At 41.2% G+C, this 22,923-nt stretch overlaps 1 protein-coding gene across 3 annotated transcripts in view; it reads right to left on the bottom strand.

Moving 5' to 3' along the window:
• SLC25A17 (solute carrier family 25 member 17) overlaps nt 1–22,923 on the bottom strand; it is a 490,576-nt gene that overhangs the window by 262,899 nt on the left and 204,754 nt on the right. For all 3 annotated transcript variants that reach the window (XM_040407517.1, XM_040407518.1, XM_040407516.1), the window contains exon 5: nt 19,781–19,897. In XM_040407517.1, coding sequence (XP_040263451.1) covers nt 19,781–19,897 — 117 coding nt within the window. The remainder of the gene's footprint in view (nt 1–19,780; nt 19,898–22,923) is intronic.

The raw sequence follows: 22,923 nt of genomic DNA, 5'->3' as shown, positions 1-22,923 counted from the left end.
GAAGGAGATGCCGGGCAGCGCGAGCAAGTGGATTAAGGGGAGTTACATTTTTTTTTTTTTTTTTTAACCCCTCCAGCGCTATTTTACTTAGCATTCTGTATTCAGAATGCTATTATTTTCCCTTATAATCATGTTATAAGGGAAAATAATAATGATCGGGTCTCCATCCTGATAGTCTCCTAGCAACCGTGCGTGAAAATCGCACCGCATCCGCACTTGCTTGCGATTTTCACGCAATCCCATTCACTTCTATGAGGCCTGCGTTGCGTGAAAAACGCACAAAATAGAGCTTGCTGCGATTTTCACGCAACGCACAAGTGATGCGTGAAAATCACCGCTCATGTGAACAGCCCCATAGAAATGAATGGGTGCGGGTGCAATGCATTCAACTCACGCATCGCATCCGCGCGGAATACTCGCCCGTGTGAAAGGGGCCTTAGTGATCATCTGGCAGTGTAACCCTCATTCATCAGGTAATCGGAATCTTTTAACATGTTAAAAAGTCCTGGTTTGCCGGCGGCAGATCCCACTTTGTAATAGACACTCTGCTGCTGGCAAACAATGAGAAAGTATAGGGACGGGCGATGCATTAGCAATCGCTCGTCCCTATATGGAGGAGGAGATTGCTGCATGTAATAGCCCTTATATCTGCCTGTATATTAGGGCCCTTAAAATATTATATAACTAAAGTAAAGTGATCTGAACAGACCAAGAAATGGTGCCTATTATTAGGCTTAGTGGTCAGTCTTAAGGATTTTATGGTTTCTGTTTAAATATAGATGACATGGAAAATTTTAAATAACCACCAAAAATTCTTTAAAAATATGTTAAACATAAAATTGTGATTTATACAATAGGTCATTTTCCGATGACACATTCCCTTTACTTCACAGCAGATGGTGACAATGAAAATTGAAATTTTTACACAGATATGCCATTTCAGTGCCAAATATGTTGTACCCAGCATGTGCCAATGCGAAAAGCAAGTCCTTTTATTATTATGCTTTTATAAACTCCATAAATGTGTCTCTAATCTTTTGTCTGGACATATACCAGGGCTCAGGAGTAAAAGCGCATCACGTGCATTTGAGGCCGCATATGGTGATTTGCACATCTTGTTCAGAAAACTGTAGTGGCTATGGGGTAAAATAATTAATGGAACCCACAAGAAGTGTACCCTATTTTGAAAACTCCGCCCATCAAGGTATTTATTAGGGCTCATGCACGCGATCTACAAAACACGGATCTGCAAAATATACGGATGACTTCTATGTGACATCTGTACTGCATGCATTTTTTTTGCGTATCCATTGTAACTGCCTATCCTTGTCCACAAAACAGACAAGAAGAGGACACGTTCTATCTTTTTTGTAGAACAGCCATGTGGACATATGGAAACGAAATGCAGTCATTTACATTTTTTTTTTTTGCGGATGTGACATCTGAGACATCACACCCTTTACATTGTGAGGAAATGGGTACGGAAATGCTGGGTACGGAAATGCCATAAATGTGGATGAAAACTGCTGTTGCTTTTTGCAGCACAGGTTTTGATGGATTGGTTTATGGGTGCCATGTTGCTATTGACCAGTGTCTAAGTTACCAGTACAGCCATTTTCTGACAACCATACATTTATTATTCTCCCAATGGAGCTGTGTGAGGGCTTATTTTTTTGCAGGATGAGTTGCCATCATTATTGGTTCTATTTTCGGAGTACATATGACTTTTTGATTACTATTTATTTTATTTTGCTGGGAAGCAAAATAAAGAAAAAAGTCAGCAATTCTGTCGGCCATTACTTTTTGGGTTTTATTATTGCGGTATACACCGTGCGGGAAAAATGACATGTTATCTTAATTCTGCTGGTAAGTGATACCAATTTAATATAGTTTTTTTTATGTTTTGCCACTTTTACACAAAGCACTTAAGAAAAAAAATTCTTTTTTGCATCACCATTTTCTTAAGGCCATTTTTAACCACTTCACAACTGGGCCATTTGCCCCCTTCCTGACCAGGCCTAATTTTGCAAATCTTTGTGGTAATAGCTTTGGAACGCTTTTACTTATCCAAGCCATTCAGAGACAGTTTTCTCGTGACACATGGTACTTCATGATAGTCATAAATTTGAGTCAATATATTGCACCTTTATTTATGAAAAAAAATCCCAAATTTACCCATAAATTTTCAAAATGCGCAATTTTCAAAATTTCAATTTCTCTACTTTAAAAACAGAGAGTGATACCTCATAAAATATTGATTACTTAACATTCCCCATATGTCTACTTTATGTTGGAATCATTTTGTAAATGTTATTTTATTTTATTTTTTTAGGGCGTTGGGCAGCTTAGAATTTTTTTAGAAAATTGTCAAAACCCACTTTTTAAGGATCAGTTCAGGTCTGAAGTCACTTTGGGGCTTACATAGTGTTTACCCCCATAAATGACCCCATTGTATAAACTACACCCCTCAAGTTACTCAAAACTGATTTTACTAACTTTGTTAACCCTTTAGGTGTTCCACAAGAATTGAAGGAAAATGGAGATCAAATTTTTATATTTTACTTTTTTGGCAGATTTTCCATTTTAATCCATTTTTTTCTTTAACACATCAAGGGTTAACAGTCAAACAAAGCTCAATATTTATTACCCTGTTTCTGCGGTTTACGGAAACACCCCACATGTGGTCGTAAATTGATATAAGGGCACACGGCAGGGCACAGAAGAAAAGGAGCGCCATATGGTTTTTGGAAGGCAGATTTTGCTTAACTGGTTTTTAGATGCCATGTCCCATTTGAAGCCCACGTAATGATATCAAATATGTCTACTTTGTTTCAGTTTTACATAATAAAGCATTTTTGAAAAACAATTATGTTTTTGTGTCTCCATTTTCTGAACGCCATATTTTTTGTTATTTTTCTGCCGATCGTCTTGTGCAGGAGCTCGTTTTTTTGCAGGAAGAGTTGACGTTTTTATTGGTACCATTTTTGGGTACATATGATTTTTTGATCATTATAACACTATGGGAAAAGGTGACCAAAAAATTGGTTGTTTTAGCACAGTTTTTATATATTTATTTTTACAGTGTTCGTCTGAGGGGTTAGGTCATGTGACATTTTTATAGTGCAGATCGTTACAGACGTGGCGATACCCAATATGTATACTTTTTCTTATTTATTTACATTTTACACAATAATAGCATTTTTGAAACACAAAAAAGAGCCACAGTCAAAGCTTTTTTATTTTTTGACCGATTGTCTTAGTTTCCTGCACTATGCCCTACGTATTCTGATACTAAGTTTATAATGTTTGGACCCATGAAAGGTCTTCTTTAAAAAAAAATTATCTGCTGATTGACTTGTGTGGGGGCTTGTTTTTTGCGGGATGAGGCGACATTTTCATTGGTACCATTTTGGGGTACATGCGACTTTTTGATCCTTTGATATTACATTTTTTGATTGCTTAATATTCAATATGATTAAAAAATGGCTGATCTGGCACCATTTTTATCTTTTTTTTTTATGGCATACACCTGACAGGGTAGATCATGTGATATTTTTATAGAGCCAGCCGCTCATTTTTTGTGGGGTGAAGTGACGTTTTTCATTGGTACCCTTTTGGGGTACATACAAACTTTTTGATTGCTCGAAATTGAACTTCTTGTGAGGAAAGGTGACAAAAAATGGCTGTTATGGCTCCTATTTTTTTTTTTAGGGTCTGATCTGTGTTTCAATGCAGTACAATACATACTCTTGTGGCCTGTGTAAGGCATTGGGCTACCATAGCAGCCATCAGAACCACGCCGTTGCAGCGTTTCAGCAGAGGCCTGTGAGCCATAGATGTACGGCACTTGGACTTAAATCACTGTCCATAGTGCAGTACATGTATGTAATGTATCCTTGACTTCAACATCGTTGGCGGCTATCATTTCTGCTCAGCGTGAATCGACTTTCAATCAGTGAACAGATCTGAGGCCCACTAGTCCCTCGTCCAGTGTAGATGCTCCGTGGCCCATGCAAGATGTTGACACCTGTGCCTGTTGGTGTGGTCAGGAACCCTTACAGGTTGTCAGAACATTCTGCTTAAAGCTTCGCAATGGCGAGGTACTGTTGATCAATTGTTAGGTGTTGTCTTGGTCTCATGATGTCAAAATGTGAACAGCATGATGAGGAGGACTGTTTAAATACCAATTCTAATTAAACCAGGAAATGTAATGGGTGATTCATGGATCAAACACCTGTTGTGAATTTTGCCGTTCAGCTTCTTGTTAGAACAGCAAGTTGTGCAAAAAGTACTGAAACACTGAACAGCTGGACATGTGCATTCAAAAGTATAGAGAAGGTCACATTAAGTTTACCTGTAAAGGGTAGAGTGCATTTTAGGTTCATCCTGAAATTTTACCCACAAACCAAATATCCCTAACTTTTTGGGAGTAGTATATATGCCATGTAACACTATTACTTGAATGTCAGTGGGGTGTCACAAGACTGATGCCATGTTTCAGATAGGCAAAATATGTATTACACAAGACTGACCGATTCATGGGGTATACCATTTTATAGTAATGTACAGATAGGTGTCAAAAACCTGCTACAAGAAAGGTATGTAAGCAAATTTTTTAATACAACCGTATATTTAATTTTTTTTATATAAACAATTACATAAAAACCAAAACACGGAATACCCCTTTTAAGGTCCTTTTACACATATCAATGTTTCAGGCAATTATCGCGAATAAACCAAATAACTGTCTGATAGTAAGCGGAAATGATGGCTGCATTTTTATGCAGCAATCATCTCCGCTGTTTGGGACAAGCAGCAGTCGGTTGTCCCCATAGAAAAGTAGAAATGACTCTTACTGGTAATTGGTTTTTCCAATAACCTCCACAACGGCACTGACAGGAGGATATCCCAGGACAGGAAGCAAGGCAGGAGCACATAATTTAAAAGGTCTCCTCCCCCTTACCTATCCAGTCACTAAGAGAGTACTCGGAAGTGATGCAAAAAGAAAAGTGTACATTACTCTTACCGGTAATTGGATTTTCCAGTAACCTCCACAACGGCACTGACAGGAGGGTGTCCCCGCCCCCAGGACAGGAAACAACGCAGGAGCAACTATTCAAAAAGGTCTCCTCCCCCTTACCTCACCAGTCAGTAAGAGAGTACTCGAAGAAGATGCAAAAGAAAATGGTATTAAATATCAAAATTACATCATTTGACAACATAAACATAATACTTGCATTTAAATTAGGAGGGAAAATGCAGTGCCGTTGAGGAGGTTAATGGAAAATCCAATTACCGGTAAGAGTAATTTACACTTTTCCCCGGCACCTCCACAACGCCACTGACAGAAGGAATAGCAGAGTAATCTACTAGGGCGGGACAACAGCGGCAAGAACTCTACGCCCAAAGGATAAGTCCAGGTTCTTTTGCACATCTAGTTTATAGTGATTGTAGAAAGTCATGGGACTCGCCCAGGTGTCCGCTTTACAAATCTGATCTAAAGAGACCGAGGCGGATTCTGCCCAGGAGGATGAAACTGCCCTAGTGGAGTGGGCTCTTATTCCTACACGAGGTAAAAGGCCTTTCTTGATGTAAGCAGTGAAGACGATATCCCGAATCCATCTGGCTAAGGAAGACTTGCTGGCGGCTTTTCCTTTATTGGCACCCTGGTTTTGAAGAAAAAGTTGGTCCGATCGTCTAAAAGCCTCCGTGGCTTTTAGATAGGCTAAGACAGATCTTCTTACATCCAGGTTATGAAATTTCTTCTCTTTTTCAGAGGAAGGATGTGGGCAAAAGGATGGCAGCGAGACTTCTTGACCACAATGGAAGTGGGAGATCACTTTAGGAAGAAATGAGGGACAGTGCCTTAGAATTATACGATCGTCTAGTATAGACAAATAGGGTGTCTTACAGGAGAAGGCTTGTATCTCCCCAATTCTTCTGGCGGTGGTTATTGCCACTAAGAATACTGTCTTCTAAGTTAATTGTTTTAGAGAGATTTCATCCACCGATTCAAATGGAGGCTCCATTAACACAGAGAGGACTAGAGTCAGATCCCAAGGTGGAACCATGGAACGAACAGTCGGAATCTTTCTGGTAGCCCCCTTGATAAAGCGTTTAATAAGAGGGGAATCGGTTAGTCTAAAATCCAGAAAGGCGCTGAGGGCAGATATCTGAACCTTTAGAGTAATAGGACAAAGACCTTTGTTTAGACCTGCTTGCAGGAACTCCAAAATTTGAGGGATGTCAGGATAAAGAGAATTTTTTGAAAAGGTCAGGAAGGCTTTCCAGGTCCTTAGGTATATTTTCGAGGTAATTGGTTTGCGGCTCAGCATGAGAGTAGCAACCACCTCATCTGACAGACCTTTCTCTTTTAGCGCTGACCGTCCAATTTCCAGGTCGTCAGGTTCAGTTGTTTTAAGTTTGGATGCCTCATGGGACCCTGATGAAGAAGGTCAGTGTTCTGTGGAAATGTCCAGTAAATCCCCTCAGACAGTTTCAGCAGTAGAGGAAACCAAGCCCTCCTTGGCCAGTAAGGTGCGATGAGGATCACACAAGCTCGCTCTTCCTCTATCTTCATCAGCGTTGACGGTATTAGGCTGAAGGAAGGGGGATAGCATACAATAGTGTGCTCGGCCAAGGTTGGGCTAGGGCATCTAACCAAAGCGGCAACTCTGCCCGGAGAGGGAGAAGAATTTTTTGGTTTGCTCGTTTACCCTTGTGGCGAATAAGTCTATTTCCGGACAGCCCCATTTTTCGCAGAAATGAATAGTTGGGGATCTAAAAACCATTCTCCTTCTTTGACTGTTGTCCGGCACATGAACTGCCGAAAGGGATGATAGGTTTCTTTCTGCCCAGAAAAAAAATGTCCCGAGCTACGGCTGCTAAAGAGCGACTTTTTGTCCCCCCTTGCCTGTTGAGGTAGGCGACCGCTGTAGTATTGTCGGACAATACTTTCACGTGCTTTGAGCAAGAGAGCGTGTGAAGAGAAGTAACGACCTTGAGATGGCCATGAGCTTTTTTACATTTGATGAGGCATCTATCATGTCTGGGCCCCATTCGCCCTGTATGTACCCTCCGTTTGCATTGCCTCCCCATCCTGAACCACTGGCGTCTGTGGTAATTAGCATCACGTCCTTCTGTCTCCAATAGACCCCCGGGACTAGGCGTTTCTGTACTTGCCACCATCTTAAATATGTTTTTACCTCACTCGGGAGGTAAACCTTTTTCTCCAGGGCAGAGATCGTTCCGTTCCATGAAGAAAGGAGAAAAGACTGGATTACCCGAGTATGGCTCTGAGCCCATCTGACAGATGGAATCGTGGAGGTGAGAAGGCCCAGGATCGTCATTATGTTCCTGAGGGTGGCCGTCCTTTGGGAGCAGAATCTGTACACTTCCAGCATTATTTTCGCCTTCTTGTCTGCCGGTAAAAAGGACATCAGAAGATGAGAGTCCAGAAGAACCCTGAGAAAGACTTTTCTTCTTTCTGGGGACAGATCCGACTTCTTGAAGTTTATGATCTACCCTAGAGTGGTAAAGCAGGCTTGGACCCGGGAACATCTCTTTGGAGCTTGCTGCTACCAAAAAATCGTCCAGGTAAGGTATTATTAATATCTTTTGGAGATGTAGGTATTTTATAACGTCGGACAGGACTTTGGAAAATACTCTTGGAGCTGAGGCAAGCCAGAAAGGAAGCACCTTGAAATCGGAAGTGGCGCAATTTGTCTCCTATAAAGACTGCGATTCTTAGATATTTTTGATGGGGTGGATATATTGGGACATGATAGTAAGCATCTTGTAAATCTATTGTAGCCACCAGTCTTGAGGAAGGAGGTTTATTGTTGATTTTATGGTTTCCTTTTTGAACTTTTTGTAAACGATTGATCTGTTTAGGGATTTAAAGTTTATTATCAGTCGGAAGGACCCATTTGGCTTTGGCACTAGGAAGACCGGAGAATAGAACCTCTTCCCGTATTGATCTTTTGGAACAGGAAGGAGTACTTTCTTTTCTATTAGGGAAGATACTTCTGACTCTAGACAAAGATGTTTTCCCTTTATGGAGAGTCTCTTGTTTATTGTAAATCGATCTGGGGGAAGGGAGGTAAATTCGAGTTTTAGACCCTCCTTTAGAGTATTTAAAACCCACTGGGAGGTATAGATGTTTTCCCAGGCTGGAAAAAAAAGCCCTCAATCTGACCCCTACAGGACTTCTGGCGTCATTGGGTGGAGCGATAAGTACTCTCGGGGTTAAGTAGGAAACCCCTACCCCTACCTTTGGAAGGTTGCCGTTTCGTGGAGCCCTCTTTCTTTTTAGGGTCTATTCTGGTCTTTCTTTGATTCTGAAAGGACCGCCTTTGATGGTAGTATTTATTTTCTAGAACCAAACAGTCTGTCTCCCTCACAGGGGATAGAACACAGGCGACTCTTAGAGCCTGCGTCTCCCGACCATGAGCGAAGCCAGACTGTCCTACTAGCCGCATTGGAGAGTGCGGCAGATCTGGCTGAGAGTCTGACGAGGTCAGCCGAGGCATCTGCTAAAAAGTTAGATGCTCTTTTAAGCATGGGAAGGGACGCCAAAATTTCTTCTCTAGGGGTACCTGCTGCAATGTGTTCCTCTAACTGATATAGCCAGACCGAGAGGGTTCTGGCTGTACAGGTAGAGTCAATGCTAGGACGTAACATTGCTGTATTTGTTTCCCAGGATTTTTTTAACATGCTTTCAGATTTCTTATCCATGGGATCCATGGATGAAATCCAGGCAACTGGAATGTCCACCTTAGGTGTTTTGTCCCATAAATGTGTTTGATTCTTCAAAAGGGATATTTCCTTTTGAAGGAGTTGGGGACCATGGTTCTTTTTGCAGGGTCTTTCCATTCTCTCGATATTAAAGCTTTAATATTATTATGGATCGGGAAGACCCTTCTACGTTTTTAACCCAGCCCCGGAAACATGTGATCCTGTATGGAGTGGACCTCTTTAACATCCTCAATATGCATGGTCGCACGGATAGATTTTACTAGACCGTCAGTCTCTTCTGGAAGAAATAGGGGTCTGCCAGAGCAGTCATCCAAAGAGGATGATTCAAAGTCAGAAACTAAATCTCCCTCATCAAATTCAAGGGGAACATCAGAGGTGTGGGATCTCTGTGAGGTAGATGGCCGTGGTGACTGAAGTCCTTTTTAAATCAACAGCGGAATTAACTTCCTCCTTTATAATTGCTCTCAGACTCAAGGAGAGATGGTGATTCCTCAGACACTATCTTTTCTGTGCAATTTTGACATAAAGCTTTCTTGCTCTTTGAAGCAAAGTATTTTTACAAATGGCGCATCTTTTGCGACACACTTCGCTGGCTGGCTTGTAAGTCATGTTCTCACTGCCCTAAAAGGGAGACATAGGGGTAATAGGACCATAAAACACCATAATAAAACCAGGGCCACCACCTCACTAGATGTGCACACAAGTACCCAATATAGGGCGATTGTTCATAAAACATCTGTGCATATATATTAAAATTTATCTCCCTTGGGGAAGGAGGCTTACCGGGCTATGGGCAGAGGCAGGATCACCAGGCTTCCTGGCGGTATCTTCTCCTCAGGCAAGCATGCTTGGCCGCAGGTGAGCATGAGCTGGATGGCCGGCTGCAGTCACAAAACGCCGGCATCGCAGCTCCTCACCCCTAACCCGGAAGCGACGCCCCCGAAATCTCGCGAGATTCTCTTGCCCAAGGAGAATCTCGCCTGGTGACCTGAAATCCCGTGCGATTCCCACATGCGCACGGGACTTGTAAAGCCCGGGGATGCCTGCAAGCAGGGCTTACTCCAGAGACGGGAAAGGACGGCGAGCGCGACCCCGGGGAACCTGTCTCCTGCACCAGCCCTCCCAACACGTGGGGAATAGATCCAGGCTGGGCAAAATAGATCTTCCTGGCCCTGCAGGAGCGCTCCTACGATCAGAGGACAGAAAACAACGACTGGGGAGGTAAGGGGTAGGAGGCCTTTTTAAATAGTTGCTCCTGCGTTGTTTCCTGTCCTGGGGGCAGGGACACCCTCCTGTCAGTGCCGTTGTGGAGGTGCCAGGGAAAAATTGTATTAAATATCAAATTACATCATTTGACAAAAGGATAACATAATAGAAGCATAATATCACATAATATAAATCTACAAGGGAGGGAAAAATGTAGAGGTTATTGGAAAAACCAATTATCGGCAAGAGCAATTTCTACCTTTCTGCTTTTCCCCCCCAACACCTCCACAACGGCACTGACAGGAGGATTAACAGAGTAATCCACTGGGGGGGGGGGGGGAAACGACGACGACAGCAGCAAGAATTCTACGACCAAAGGGTAAGTCTCGATTTTTTTGAACATCAAGTCCATAATGTTTGTAGAAGGTCATAGGGCTTGTCCACGTGGCCGCTTTGCAGATCTGGTCTAAGGAGACGAGGCCGACTCTGTCCAAGAGGATGACACGGTCCTTGTAGAGTGAGCTCTTATTCCTGTAGAAGGAAGGAGATCCTTTTTGATATAAGCTGTTGCAATGACATCTCTAATCCATCTTGCTATAGATGACTTGCTGGCCCCGTTTCCCTGGTTGGGACCTTGGTATTGAAGGAAAAGTTGATCTGAGAGTCTGAAGGACTCTGTGGCTTTTAGGTAAGCCAACACAGTCCTCCTAACATCCAGGTTGTGGAAGTTCTTCTCTTTTTAGGTAGTTGGGTGTGGACAAAATGAAGGCAACGAGGACTTCCTGATCACAGTGAAATCTAGAGACCACTTTGGGAAGGAACGAAGGGCAATGCCTTAGGATTATATGGTCGTCCAATATTGAAACATAGAATGTGTCGGCAGATAAGAACCATTTGGCCCATCTAGTCTGCCCAATATACTGAATACTATGGATAGCCCCCGGCCCTATCTTATATGAAGGATGGCCTTATGCCTATCCCATGCATGCTTAAACCCCTTCACTGTATTTGCAGCTACCACTTCTGCAGGAAGGCTATTCCATGCATCCACTACTCTCTCAGTAAAGTAATACTTCCTTATATTACTTTTAAACCTTTGCCCCTCTAATTTAAAACTGTGTCCTCTTGTGGTAGTTTTTCTTCTTTTAAATATGCTCTCTTCCTTTACCGAGTTGATTCCCTTTATGTATTTAAAAGTTTCTATCATATCCCCTCTGTCTCTTCTTTCTTCCAAGCTATACATATTAAGGTCCTTTAACCTTTCCTGGTAAGTTTTATCCTGCAATCCATGTACTAGTTTAGTAGCTCTTCTCTGAACTCTCTCTAGAGTATCTATATCCTTCTGGAGATATGGCCTCCAGTACTGCGCACAATACTCCAAGTGAGGTCCAGTGTTCTGTACAGCGGCATAAGCACTTCACTCTTTCTACTGCTTATACCTCTCCCTATACATCCAAGCATTCTGCTGGCATTTCGTGCTGCTCTATTACATTGTCTTCCCACCTTTAAGTCTTCTGAAATAATTACTCCTAAATCCCTTTCCTCAGATACTGAGGTCAGGACTGTGTCAAATATTCTATATTCTGCCCTTGGGTTTTTACGCCCCAGGTGCATTATCTTGCACTTATCCACATTAAATTTCAGTTGCCAGAGTTCTGACCATTCTTCTAGTTTTCCTAAATCCTTTTCCATTTGGCGTTTCCCTCCAGGAACATCAACCCTGTTACCTATCTTTGTGTCATCAGCAAAAAGACAAACCTTACCAGCGAGGCCTTTTGCAATATCACTTATGAAGATATTAAACAAAATCGGTCCCAGTACAGATCCCTGTGGAACCCCACTGGTAAAATGACCTTGTTTTGAATGTTCTCCATTGACTACCACCCTCTGTTGTCTGTCACTCAGCCACTGCCTAATCCACTCAACAATATGGGAGTCCATGCTCAATGACTGCAGTTTATTGATAAGTCTTCTATGTGGGACAGTGTCAAAAGCCTTACTAAAATCTAGATATGCGATGTCTACTGCACCTCCACCGTCTATTATTTTATTCACCCAGTCAAAAAAATCTATAAGATTTGTTTGACATGATCTCCCTGAAGTAAACCCATGTTGTTTTTCATCTTGCAATCCATGGGATTTTAGATGTTCCACAATCCTATCCTTTAATAGGGTTTCCATTAATTTGCCTACTATTGATGTCAGACTCACTGGTCTATAGTTGCTCGATTCCTCCCTACTACCTTTCTTGTGAATGGGCACGACATTAGCCAATTTCCAATCTTCCGGGACGACTCCTGTTACTAATGATTGGTTAAATAAATCTGTTAACGGTTTTGCCAGCTCACCACTAAGCTCTTTTAATAATTCTGGGTGTATCTCATCAGGCCCCTGTGACTTATTTGTCTTCACCTTAGACAGCAAACTTAGAACATCTTCCTCTGTAAAGATACATGCATCAAACGATTTATTAGTCATTCTTTCTAGTGGAGGTCCTTCTCCTTTTTCTTTTGTAAAAACTGAACAGAAGTATTCATTAAGGCAGTCGGCTAGCCCTTTATTCTCTTCTACATACCTTCCGTCCTTTGTTTTTAATTTAGTTATTCCTTGTTTTAATTTCCTTTTTTCATTTATATATCTGAAGAATGTCTTATCCCCTTTTTTCATAGACTGAGCTAGTTTTTCTTCTGCCTGCGCTTTAGAAGTTCTTATAACTTGCTTGGCCTCTCTCTGCCTAATCTTGTAGATTTCCTTATCTTCATTGCTCTGGGTTTTTTTATAATTACAAAATGCTAGCTTTTTATTTTTAATGATTTGGGCCACTTCTGCTGAGTACCACAGTGGTCTCCTCCTTTTTTTGTTTTTACTGACAAGTCTAATGCAATTTTCTGTTGCCTTCAATAATGCACCTTTTAAGTAGTCCCATTTCTCCTGGACTCCATGTAATCCGTTCCAGTCTGATAAGGACTCATTTATGACTAATTTCATTTTTGAAAAGTCTGTTTTTCTAAAATATAAAACTTTTGTTTTTGTGTGGTGGGACTCTTTCACAGTTCTTATATTAAACCACACTGACTGGTGATCACTAGATCCCAAGGTTTCGCCTACAATGACATCATATACCGAATCCCCGTTTGTGAATACCAAATCCAAAATGGCCTCCCTCCGGGTTGGCTCCTCAACCACTTGTTGTAGAGATAACCCCAGTAGGGAATTTAGAATATCTGTACTCCTGGTAGAACTTGCTATTTTGGTTTTCCAGTTTATATCTGGAAGATTGAAATCTCCCATAATGATAACTTCTCCTTTCATTGTCATTTTAGCTATTTCTTCAACTAGTAGATCAATTAGTTCTTTAACTTGACCAGGTGGTCTATATATCACACCTACACGAGTTACTGCATGGTTAGCAAACTGCAACGTAACCCAAACTGACTCTATGTTGGCCTCACCAACTTGTATTAGGTTAGATTTAATGCTATCTTTCACATACAGGGCCACTCCTCCTCCTTTCTTGCCTTCTCTGTCTCTTCTGTATAAAGAGTACCTTGGTATGGTTATGTCCCAGTCATTTCTTTCATTAAACCATGTCTCCGTAACAGCCACTAAATCTACATTCTCAGATGCCATTATTGACCCAAGTTCATAGATTTTTTTACCTAAACTGCGAGCATTTGTAGACAGGACTCTGAGCTTATCATTTCTTAACCTCTGTGCTTCTGACCTGTTCGGTAAGGTGGTCTACAGGAAAAGGCTTGTATTTCCCAAATCCTTCTCGCAGTGGTTATTGAAACTAAAAATACAGTTTTGTAGGTTAGTAGCTTCAAGGAAATTTTGTCCACTGGTTCGAACGGATGCTCCATCAATACGGAGAGGACCAAGTTTAGATCCCATGGTGGGATTACAGAACAGACAGTTGGTAACATTCTTGTGGCCCCTTTAATGAAGCGCTTAATAAGGGGTAAATAATAAATACAAAGTTAAATAAAAAAACCTATGTGCCACTTGTTTCCTTTATGCAGGAAGGGCAGCCAAGTATGATTTTGATAGGCTAAAGGGGCAATGTCCCTAATGCTCCTCCTATTCAGGTAGCCCTGCCTACAAACGGAATAGCCGCCCCGATAGGGGCGATCCCATATCTCGTACCTCCTATTGATCCCTGGAGGGCTCTATTTTAGGAGAGTAATACATATCGTGGTTTCTCTTCTTTCTTCTTTGTTGTTATAATCTATGGTGTAGGACACTCTGCTGTTTTTGTTTTTTTGCCCCCTGAGGAGCCTAACACCAACGAGGCGAAACGCGTTGGGACGGGAGGGTGAGAAGTGCCAGTTTGACACTTGACCTACATTATTACTACATTTTTCACGATTTATTCCTTGCACAATCTATCAATGGTTGGTCTATTTACCACCACACGGGGGGTGTTCTATACATGTTGTTTGTTGTTTTTTGTAATTGTATAGACTAGTCCAGGTCTCCAACTAGGAATAGCCTTATTCACCCGTACTAGGGCCCTCCAGGGATCAATAGGAGGTACGAGATACGGGATCGCCCCTATCGGGGCGGCTATTCCGTTTGTAGGCAGGGCTACCTGAATAGGGGGAGCATTAGGGACATTGCCCCTTTAGCCTATCAAAATCATACTTGGCTGCCTTTCCTGCATAAAGGAGACAAGTGGCACATAGGTTTTTTGATTTAACTTTGTATTTATTATTTATTTTTGTATCAAAAGGGTCCAATATTTTAACAATGATTATTAAAAGCTATGTCTTAGAATTAATGGTAATTCTGTGAAATCGGTTTACTAACTGACCTAATTCTACTATATTCCCTTGAACAGGGTTATCTTCATTCTGTGAGTTTAATAAGGGGTGAGTCAGCTAATTTTTTTTTATCTAAGAAGGTGCTTAGGGCAGATATTTGCACTTTTAGAGTGGCGGGTCAAAGACCTTTGTTCAAACCAAATTGTAAGAATTTAAGTATTTGATGTATGTCGGGAAAAAGATATTTTTTTGAGAAGGACAGGAAGGCTTTCCAGGCTCTTAAATACATTTTTGAGGTAATTGGTTTACGACTCAGCATAAGAGTGGAAATGACCTCATCTGACAATCCTTTCTTTTTTAAGGCTGACCGTTCAACTTCCAGGCAGTCAGGTTGAGCTGTTTTAGTCCTGGATGATAAATCGGACCCTGATGGAGAAGGTCCGGGATTTGTGGCAAGGTCCAGAACACCCCCGCAGATAGTTTGAGGAGCATGGGAAACCAGGCCCTCGTCGGCCAAAACGGTGTAATGAGGATCACCTGAGACTGTTCCTCTATTTTCATAAGCGTCCTTGACATTAGACTGAAAGGAGGGAATGCATACAAAAGAGTGTTTGGCCAAGGCTGGGATATGGCATCTATCCAAAGTGGCTGATCTTGCCAGGAGACAGAGCAAAATTTTTCGGTCTGCCTGTTGACGCCTGTGGCAAACAGATCCAAGTCCGGATTTCCCCACTTTTCACAGATCTTGCAGAACACCTGGGGATTTATAGACCATTCCCCTTCCTTCAAGGTTGTTCGACTGAGGAAATCTGCAACAAAATTTTGTTCTCCCTTGACATGGACTGCGGATAAGGACAAAAGATTTTTCTCTGCCCAGAGAAATATGTCGCGAGCTACAGCTGCTAGGGAGTGGCTTCTGGTTCCGCCCTGCCTGTTGAGGTAAGCGACCGCTGTGGTGTTGTCCAATAACACTTACGTGTTTTGAGGATGAGGGCGTCTGTAGAGAAGTGATGACTTTGTAAATGGCCGTAAGCTCTTTTAGATTTGAAGAAGCTTTTAACATATCCTGGCCCCATCTGCCTTGTACTATCTTACCATTTGCATGGCCTCCCCATCCTGATCCGCTGGCATCTGTGGTGATTATCATTTGATATTTTTGTCTCCAGTAAACCCCTGTGTTTAGGTTTTTTCCTACTTTCCACCACATGAGGGATTTTTCTTACAGAATTTGGGATGTAAATCTTCTTTTCTAGGGCAGAGACTGTTCCGTCCCACGAGGAAAGAAGGACTCGAGTATGGCTCTGCGCCCATCTGACTGACGGGATTGTGGAAGTGAGAAGGCCCAGAACTGTCCAACAACTTGGTCCTCTTTTCTGTGGGTAGAAAGGGCATTAGTAGATGAGAGTCCAATAGAACCCCAAGGAAGATCTTTCTTCTGTCTGGGGACAGATCAGATTTTTTTAAGTTTATGATCCACCCCAGGATGGTGAAACAGTCCTGAACCAGGGAGAGATGGAGTCTGAGGAGTTATTCTGAGCGAGATGCTACTAAGAAGTTGTCCAGATATGGTATTAGAATTTTTTGGAGATGTAGGTGTTTTAGGACTTCGGACATGAATTTGGAAAACACTCTTGGGGCTGAAGAGAGACCGAACGGAAGGGCTCTGAATTGGAAGTGGCACAAATTTTCTCCCATGAAAACAGCGATTCGTAAATATTTTTGCTGTGGTGGATATATTGGAACATGGTAATAGGCATCCTGTAAATCTATTGTTGCCATGAAACAATCTTGAGGGAGCAGATTTACGGTAGATTTTATGGTGTCCATCTTGAACTTTTTGTATATAAAATTGACCTGTTTAGGGATTTTAGATTTATTATCAACTGAAAGGCCCCGTTTGGTTTTGGTACTAAAAGACTGGAGAATAGAACCCCCTTCTGTATTGATCTTTTGGGACAGGAAGGAGTACCTTCTTTTCTATTAAGGAGATTTCTGACTCTAGACAAAGTTGTTTTTGTAGAGGAGACAGCTTTTTGTTTATTGTGAACTGATTTAACGGAGGGGGATAAAAACTCCAGTTTTAATCATTCCTTTAGAGTGTTTATTACCCACGGGGAGGCATGGATTTGTTCCCAAGCAGGAATGAAACCCGTTAACCTGCTTCCTACCTGACTTCTGGCATCATTGGGTAGGGCGAGAAGAACTTTCGGGGTTAAGTAAGAACCCTCTACCTCTGCCTTTGGAAGATTGCCACTTTCTGGAGCCCACTCAGGCCCTTCTTTGGTTTTGAAAGGACCGTCTCTGATGAAAGTACCTATTTTCCAGGGGGAATCCTTTCTTTTTATCAGACACCTTTTCAAGGATGTCATCTAACCCAGAACCAAATAATCTGTCCCCCTCACAGGGGATGGAACACCGGTGACTTTTTGAGCCTGCGTCCCATGACCAGGATCAAAGCCAAATTGTTCTTTGGGCCTCTTTTGAAAGTGCAGCTGATCTAGCGGAAAATTTGACTAAGTCGGCAGAGGCATCCGCTAGAAAGTTTGAAGCTTTTTTTTAACATGGGTAGGGATGCAAGGATTTCTTCCCTAGGGGTACCCGCAGCAATGTGTTCTTCTAGCTGATTAAGCCAGATCGATAGAGTTCTGGCCGTACAAGTAGAGGCACTGCTAGGGCGTAGCATGGCCATGTTAGAATGCGACTCTTTTCAATATCTTCAATGTGCATAGTAGCACGAATGGTTTTTAGGAGACAGAAATAAGGGCCTGCCTGAGCCATCAGAAGAGGCCGAATCGGATTCAGAAACCAACTCTCCCTCATCAAGATCAAAAGGCAATTCAGAGGTATGGGATATCTGGGATGTGGTGATCTCCACGACCAATTTTTAAGTCCACAGCCGTATTAACCTCCTCCTTAATAATCGCTCTCAGGGACTCTAGGAGGGAGGGAGACTCCTCAGAAACAACCTTTTCTGTGCATTTCTGGCACAAGGGTTTTCAATTTTTTGAGGTAAAGGATTTCTTGCAAATGGCGCATTTTCTGCGTCCTGCTTCCCCACTGGCTGGCTTGGGAGTCATGGTCTCAGTGCAGTAGGATCATGAACCCGACACTTGCACTTAGGGCCACCACCTCACCAGAGTAAATTTTTTTTTCCCATAACAATACTTCCCCAATAGTGATTCAAACAACAGGGTTAGATTGTACAGTAGCAGGTAGCATAATCATCCCCCAGGAGAGGAGGCTTACTGGGCTGAGGGCAGAGGCATCGGGATCACCAGGCTTTTTAGCGGTGTCCTCTACTGGAGCGAGCATGGCAGCAATCGGTGAGCTGGATGGCAGACTTCATCGCAAATGCCGGCATCTTAGCCCGCCTCTTATTCCCGGAATTAGGCGGAAATCTTGCGAGATTATCTTGCCCAAGGAGAATCTCACCTGGTGACGACATAGATCCAGTGCGATTTCCCTCTTCTCATGGGAAAAATCATGAGCCCGGGGATGCCTGCACGCAGGTCTTACTCAGAGGGATGGGAAAGGGAGGAACGTGTGTCCCCGGGAGACTCGTCCCCTGCACCAGCCCTCCCACAGCACTGCAGGAGCGGCTTCTACGTAGCCCAAAGACAGGAAACAACGACTGGATAGGTAAGGGGGAGGAGGCCTTTTAAGTCATGTGCTCCTGCGTTGTTTCCTGTCCTGGGGGCAGGGACACCCCCCTGTCAGTGCCTTTGTGAAGGTGCCGGGGAAAATAATTTTTTTTGGGCAGAAGATCCCTGTTTATACAAGGCCAATCTGAAACAATGCACAGAAACAATGGTTTAAGTGTCAGGCGAACACTATGACCCCATAAAGACGCCAATTGTCATGAACGATTGTTTCTACAAACGCTCATTCCCGATAATTAGCCTGATTCTTGTTCCGTGTAAAGGCACCATTAGACTCCATGGCCATTAGGAGTGCTCTCAGTACTGCTAAATGGTGGGATGCTCCCTCAATTTCAACCTAAAGGAATGGCATGTCTTGATGCATTAAGAAATTAGTAATTCATTTTTTTTCCAATTAGTTTTTGATGTGGCTTTACCACACCACCCAAATAGAACCTAGGGCCTTTATGCACACAAGTGGATTGGATGGGGACCCATTCATTTCAATGGGTCCACAAAAGATTCGGACAGCACATCATGTGCTGTCCACATCCATATTTCCGTTCCAAGGCTCTGTAAAAAAACAAAAATAGAACATGTCCTATTATTGTCCGTGTTGCGGACAAGAAAAGGCATTTCTAACAGACGGCAGTATGTAGTAATCCGCAAAATGTGGAACACACATGGGTGGTATCCATGTTTTGGGAATCTCCAATTTGCAGATTGCAAAAATGGATACAGTCATGTGCAGGAGGCCTAAGGCTTTTCTCTGGGGAAGCACAATATAAAAATATGCAGTTTTATTGATATCGTTTTTCGGCAGAAGGAAATCCATTTTATAATGTGGTCTGCAAAGTTTACTTCGGCTTTCTGGAGCACTATATATATATATATATATATATATATATATATATATATATATATACATACACACATATATACACACACACACACACACACACACACAGTATTTTTGAACGTCAACCTGGTGAATACTGTTCTAAGCTTGGCCACGATAACTATTACTTATTTTTCTTATTCTGTATGTTTCTCCAATCTTATAGCATTTCCTCAAAATGAGTCAAACAAATATGCAACTGCTCCATAACATCAGTAGATGGTTCAAGATGCATTTCATTAAAACACATATTAAACCCTTTTGTGGAGAGTACAAATCTAAAAGTTCACAATTCAAATTATGTATACGTTGTTTCATTTTTCTAAGGATTTTCAGAAGAATAAAAAAAAAATAATGGGTTGTGCAGCAATATACTGTATATTGATGACCTTTAAGTCGAATTGCTAGTCTGACTACCTTTTGCCTTTTTCCAAATCAATTTTGCCTGTGCATAAAACTGAATAAAAAAAAGTGCAATTATACAAGTTACGCATGCGAAAACATTTGTATAAAGTTACCTGAAATTCCAGTATATGTTGTAGGTTTTATATCAACACTTCTAAACTTGGCGCCTTGAAGTTTCAGTCTTGTATTTACCACCCACAGAGGAGTTGTGACGAGGACATTAACTACGCCTAATGAAAGTAAAACGTTACATTAACAAATTTTCACCACTATCCAAATGTTTTTTTTTTTCTTTTTCAAGAATAAAGAACAGTATTTTTTCCATCATTTTTACAAAAAGATAAGTCAGAAACTGACTATGAATATAGGTTTAGAGATCACAGTAGAAAAGAATATAAAACCAGCACAATTTTGAAAAGACATTTCTTAAAATGTCCTAGAAGTTTAAAGGGGATCTGTCACAAGTCTATGCTGCGCTTTGGGAGGACACTTTAAAATTGGCAACAGATTCCTTTTAATGGATTGTTTCTTCTTATAAGGAGACTACAGATGTAAAACTGAACATATTTTTCTTCTCCTTCACAATAGGAGCATTGTTTTTATGAAGCCACAATCCATCACACGACTAAACTTCTTTCCTAATAATAATTACAGGTAGAGGAAGGAATGTCATTAAACACTGCTATTTAATCAATCCTGATGGGGGAAATGGTATTGTGCTCTTTTATTTCTTCCTATAGTGATTCTAGAAAGGCAGGAGTAAGATAGCATGTTGTTGTATTATAGCATTTTAATTATACTGTATATTTAACGGGTTGTCCAGATTTTACTAAGGGATTGCATATCCTCAGGATAAGTCATCACTAGATGAGTGACACCCCTCACTGATTAGCTGTTCAGGTTTACCGTAGCTCTGTTACTGTAAGTTGTTGCTGGAACTAGACAGCTCTAACTGTGTAGTGGTGAGAGCTAGCCATTGCAATGGTGCTCACAATGACGTCAATGGGAGCAGCACTGTCGTAACAAGCTCCATCCACTAGAAGGTTGAAGATGGTTAATGATAGCAGCTGTTGGCCCAAAAAATGCTCCAGGGCCGTCATGAAAATATTAAATAAACATTTCTAACATAAAAACAGTACATATTTACAGTTGCAAGAAAAAAGGATAAATGAGCTCTTTGGAATTAACAGAATTTCTGCATGATAATACTAATGAAATGTGTTATCACAGTTGTAGACAAACGCAATCAAACTAAACTAACAATACACAGTGGGGGGTCATTTACAAATTCTTTGGTTTTAGGTGTAAAAAAGTTGCAAAATTTGGTACAAAAAGTTATTTTGCATAAAAGAGTGCGACACTTCATTTAAAAAAGTGGGCGGAGTTTATTAGGCCATAAAACTGCATTAATTATAACTGAAATCTACTCCAGCTCCTAAGGCTACTTTCACACTAGCGTTTCTGCTGGATCTGGCAGGGTTCAGCAAAAACGCTTCCAATTACTGATTATACAACCATCTGAATTTGTTATGAAGGGATCCGGTTGTATTATCTTTAACATTGCCAAGACGGATCAGTCATGAACTCCATTGAAAGTCAATGAAGGACGGATCAGTTTTCTATTGTGGAAGATTGTGGCAGAGAAAACAGATCCGTTTTGACTTTCATTGGGAGTAATGCTGGCTTCGTCTTGCTCCGCATCCCAGGACGGAAAGCAAACTACAACATGTTGCGGTTTGCTCTCAGGTATGGGAACGCAACTAAACGGAATGAAATGCATTTTGGAGCATTCCGTTTTGTTCAGTTTTGTCCCTATTGACAATGAATGGGGACCAAACTGAAGAGTTTTTTTCCGGTATTGTGCCCCTATGACGGATCTCGGTACCGTAAAACTAAAATGCTAGTGTGAAAGTAGCCTAAGGCTTCTGCCACACAGACAGCAGAAGATGTGACAAATTTAAGAAGCCTGTTCCCTTTTGTTGGATATTTCTCCAACACTTTTTTTCAAACTAAGACTGGTCTTCTCTTCTAATGTTTAAAAAAAATACAGATTGGTAGATTAGAGGGCACTCTACTATCTGGTTCAGCATAAAGACAGACATATATTCAATAATAGGCCTTTAATTAAGGGTACTTTCACACTTGGGTTAAAGTTTTCCGGTATTGAGTTCCGTCACAGGGGCTCAATACCGGAAAAAAATGCTTCAGTTTTATCCTAATGCATACTGAACGGAATGCTTTCAATTCAGAATCCATCAGGATGTCTTTAGTTCAGTCACTCTTACAGTACTTGGCCGAAGAAAATACAGCAGCATGCTGCGGTATTTTCTCTGGCCAAAATTCCGGAACACTTGCCGGAATGCCGGATCCGACATTAATTTCCATTGAAATGTATTAATGCCGGATCCGGTACCAAGTGTTCCGGAAAACCGGATCTTGTTTCCCGATCTGCGCATGCACAGACCTTTAAAAAAGTGAAAAAAATAAAATAAAAAATACTGGATCTGTTTTTCCGGATGACACCATGAGAGATGGATCCGGTGTTTCAATGCATTTGTCAGCCGGTTCCGGAAAAAAATGCTATCCGTTTGCATACGAATTTCCGGATCAGGCAGGCAGTTCCGGCAATGGAACTGCCTGCCGGAATCCAACATCGCAAGTCTGAAAGTATCCTAATAAGGAATAAATAAAAGTAGTAAAACAGTAATAAAATATAAAAAAAAAACTAATAGAGGTATATTTAGGATAAATTTAGCCTAATACATCATGATTATAAATACATTTTACTTGGTGATATCATGATTATTTCATACATACATAGCATACTAATTTCATATATACACAAAATAAAAAATGAATAAAATATCAATATAATTGTGAATTCATAGATAGTTGGATATTAGTGAGGCATGATTGATAAAGGAAAAACATTTATTTAAAAAAAAAGGTAATTATGAAAAATGTCCATATAATAGCGCTGTTTTATATGCACGAATTAATAAATGAATCACTCTGTAAATGAAAAGTATGAATCATCTCCAATGATATATTGAAATTAATTGATTGTGCTTGTATATAGTTTTTTAATAATGATATCTGAATTCCATATTACTCGATGCAAGCACTAGTTTATCCAAGTCTCACTGAATATAGTCAATACCTCAGTTTCAATATCAGCTTTCTTTCTATAAATATATATATATATATATATATATATATATATTTATTTCATAGGTAGAGTCAGGGACGGAATAAC

Source organism: Bufo bufo, chromosome 9, assembly GCF_905171765.1.
Source record: "Bufo bufo chromosome 9, aBufBuf1.1, whole genome shotgun sequence".
Taxonomy (NCBI): domain Eukaryota; kingdom Metazoa; phylum Chordata; class Amphibia; order Anura; family Bufonidae; genus Bufo; species Bufo bufo.
This window is presented reverse-complemented; position numbering and strand designations above follow the sequence as displayed.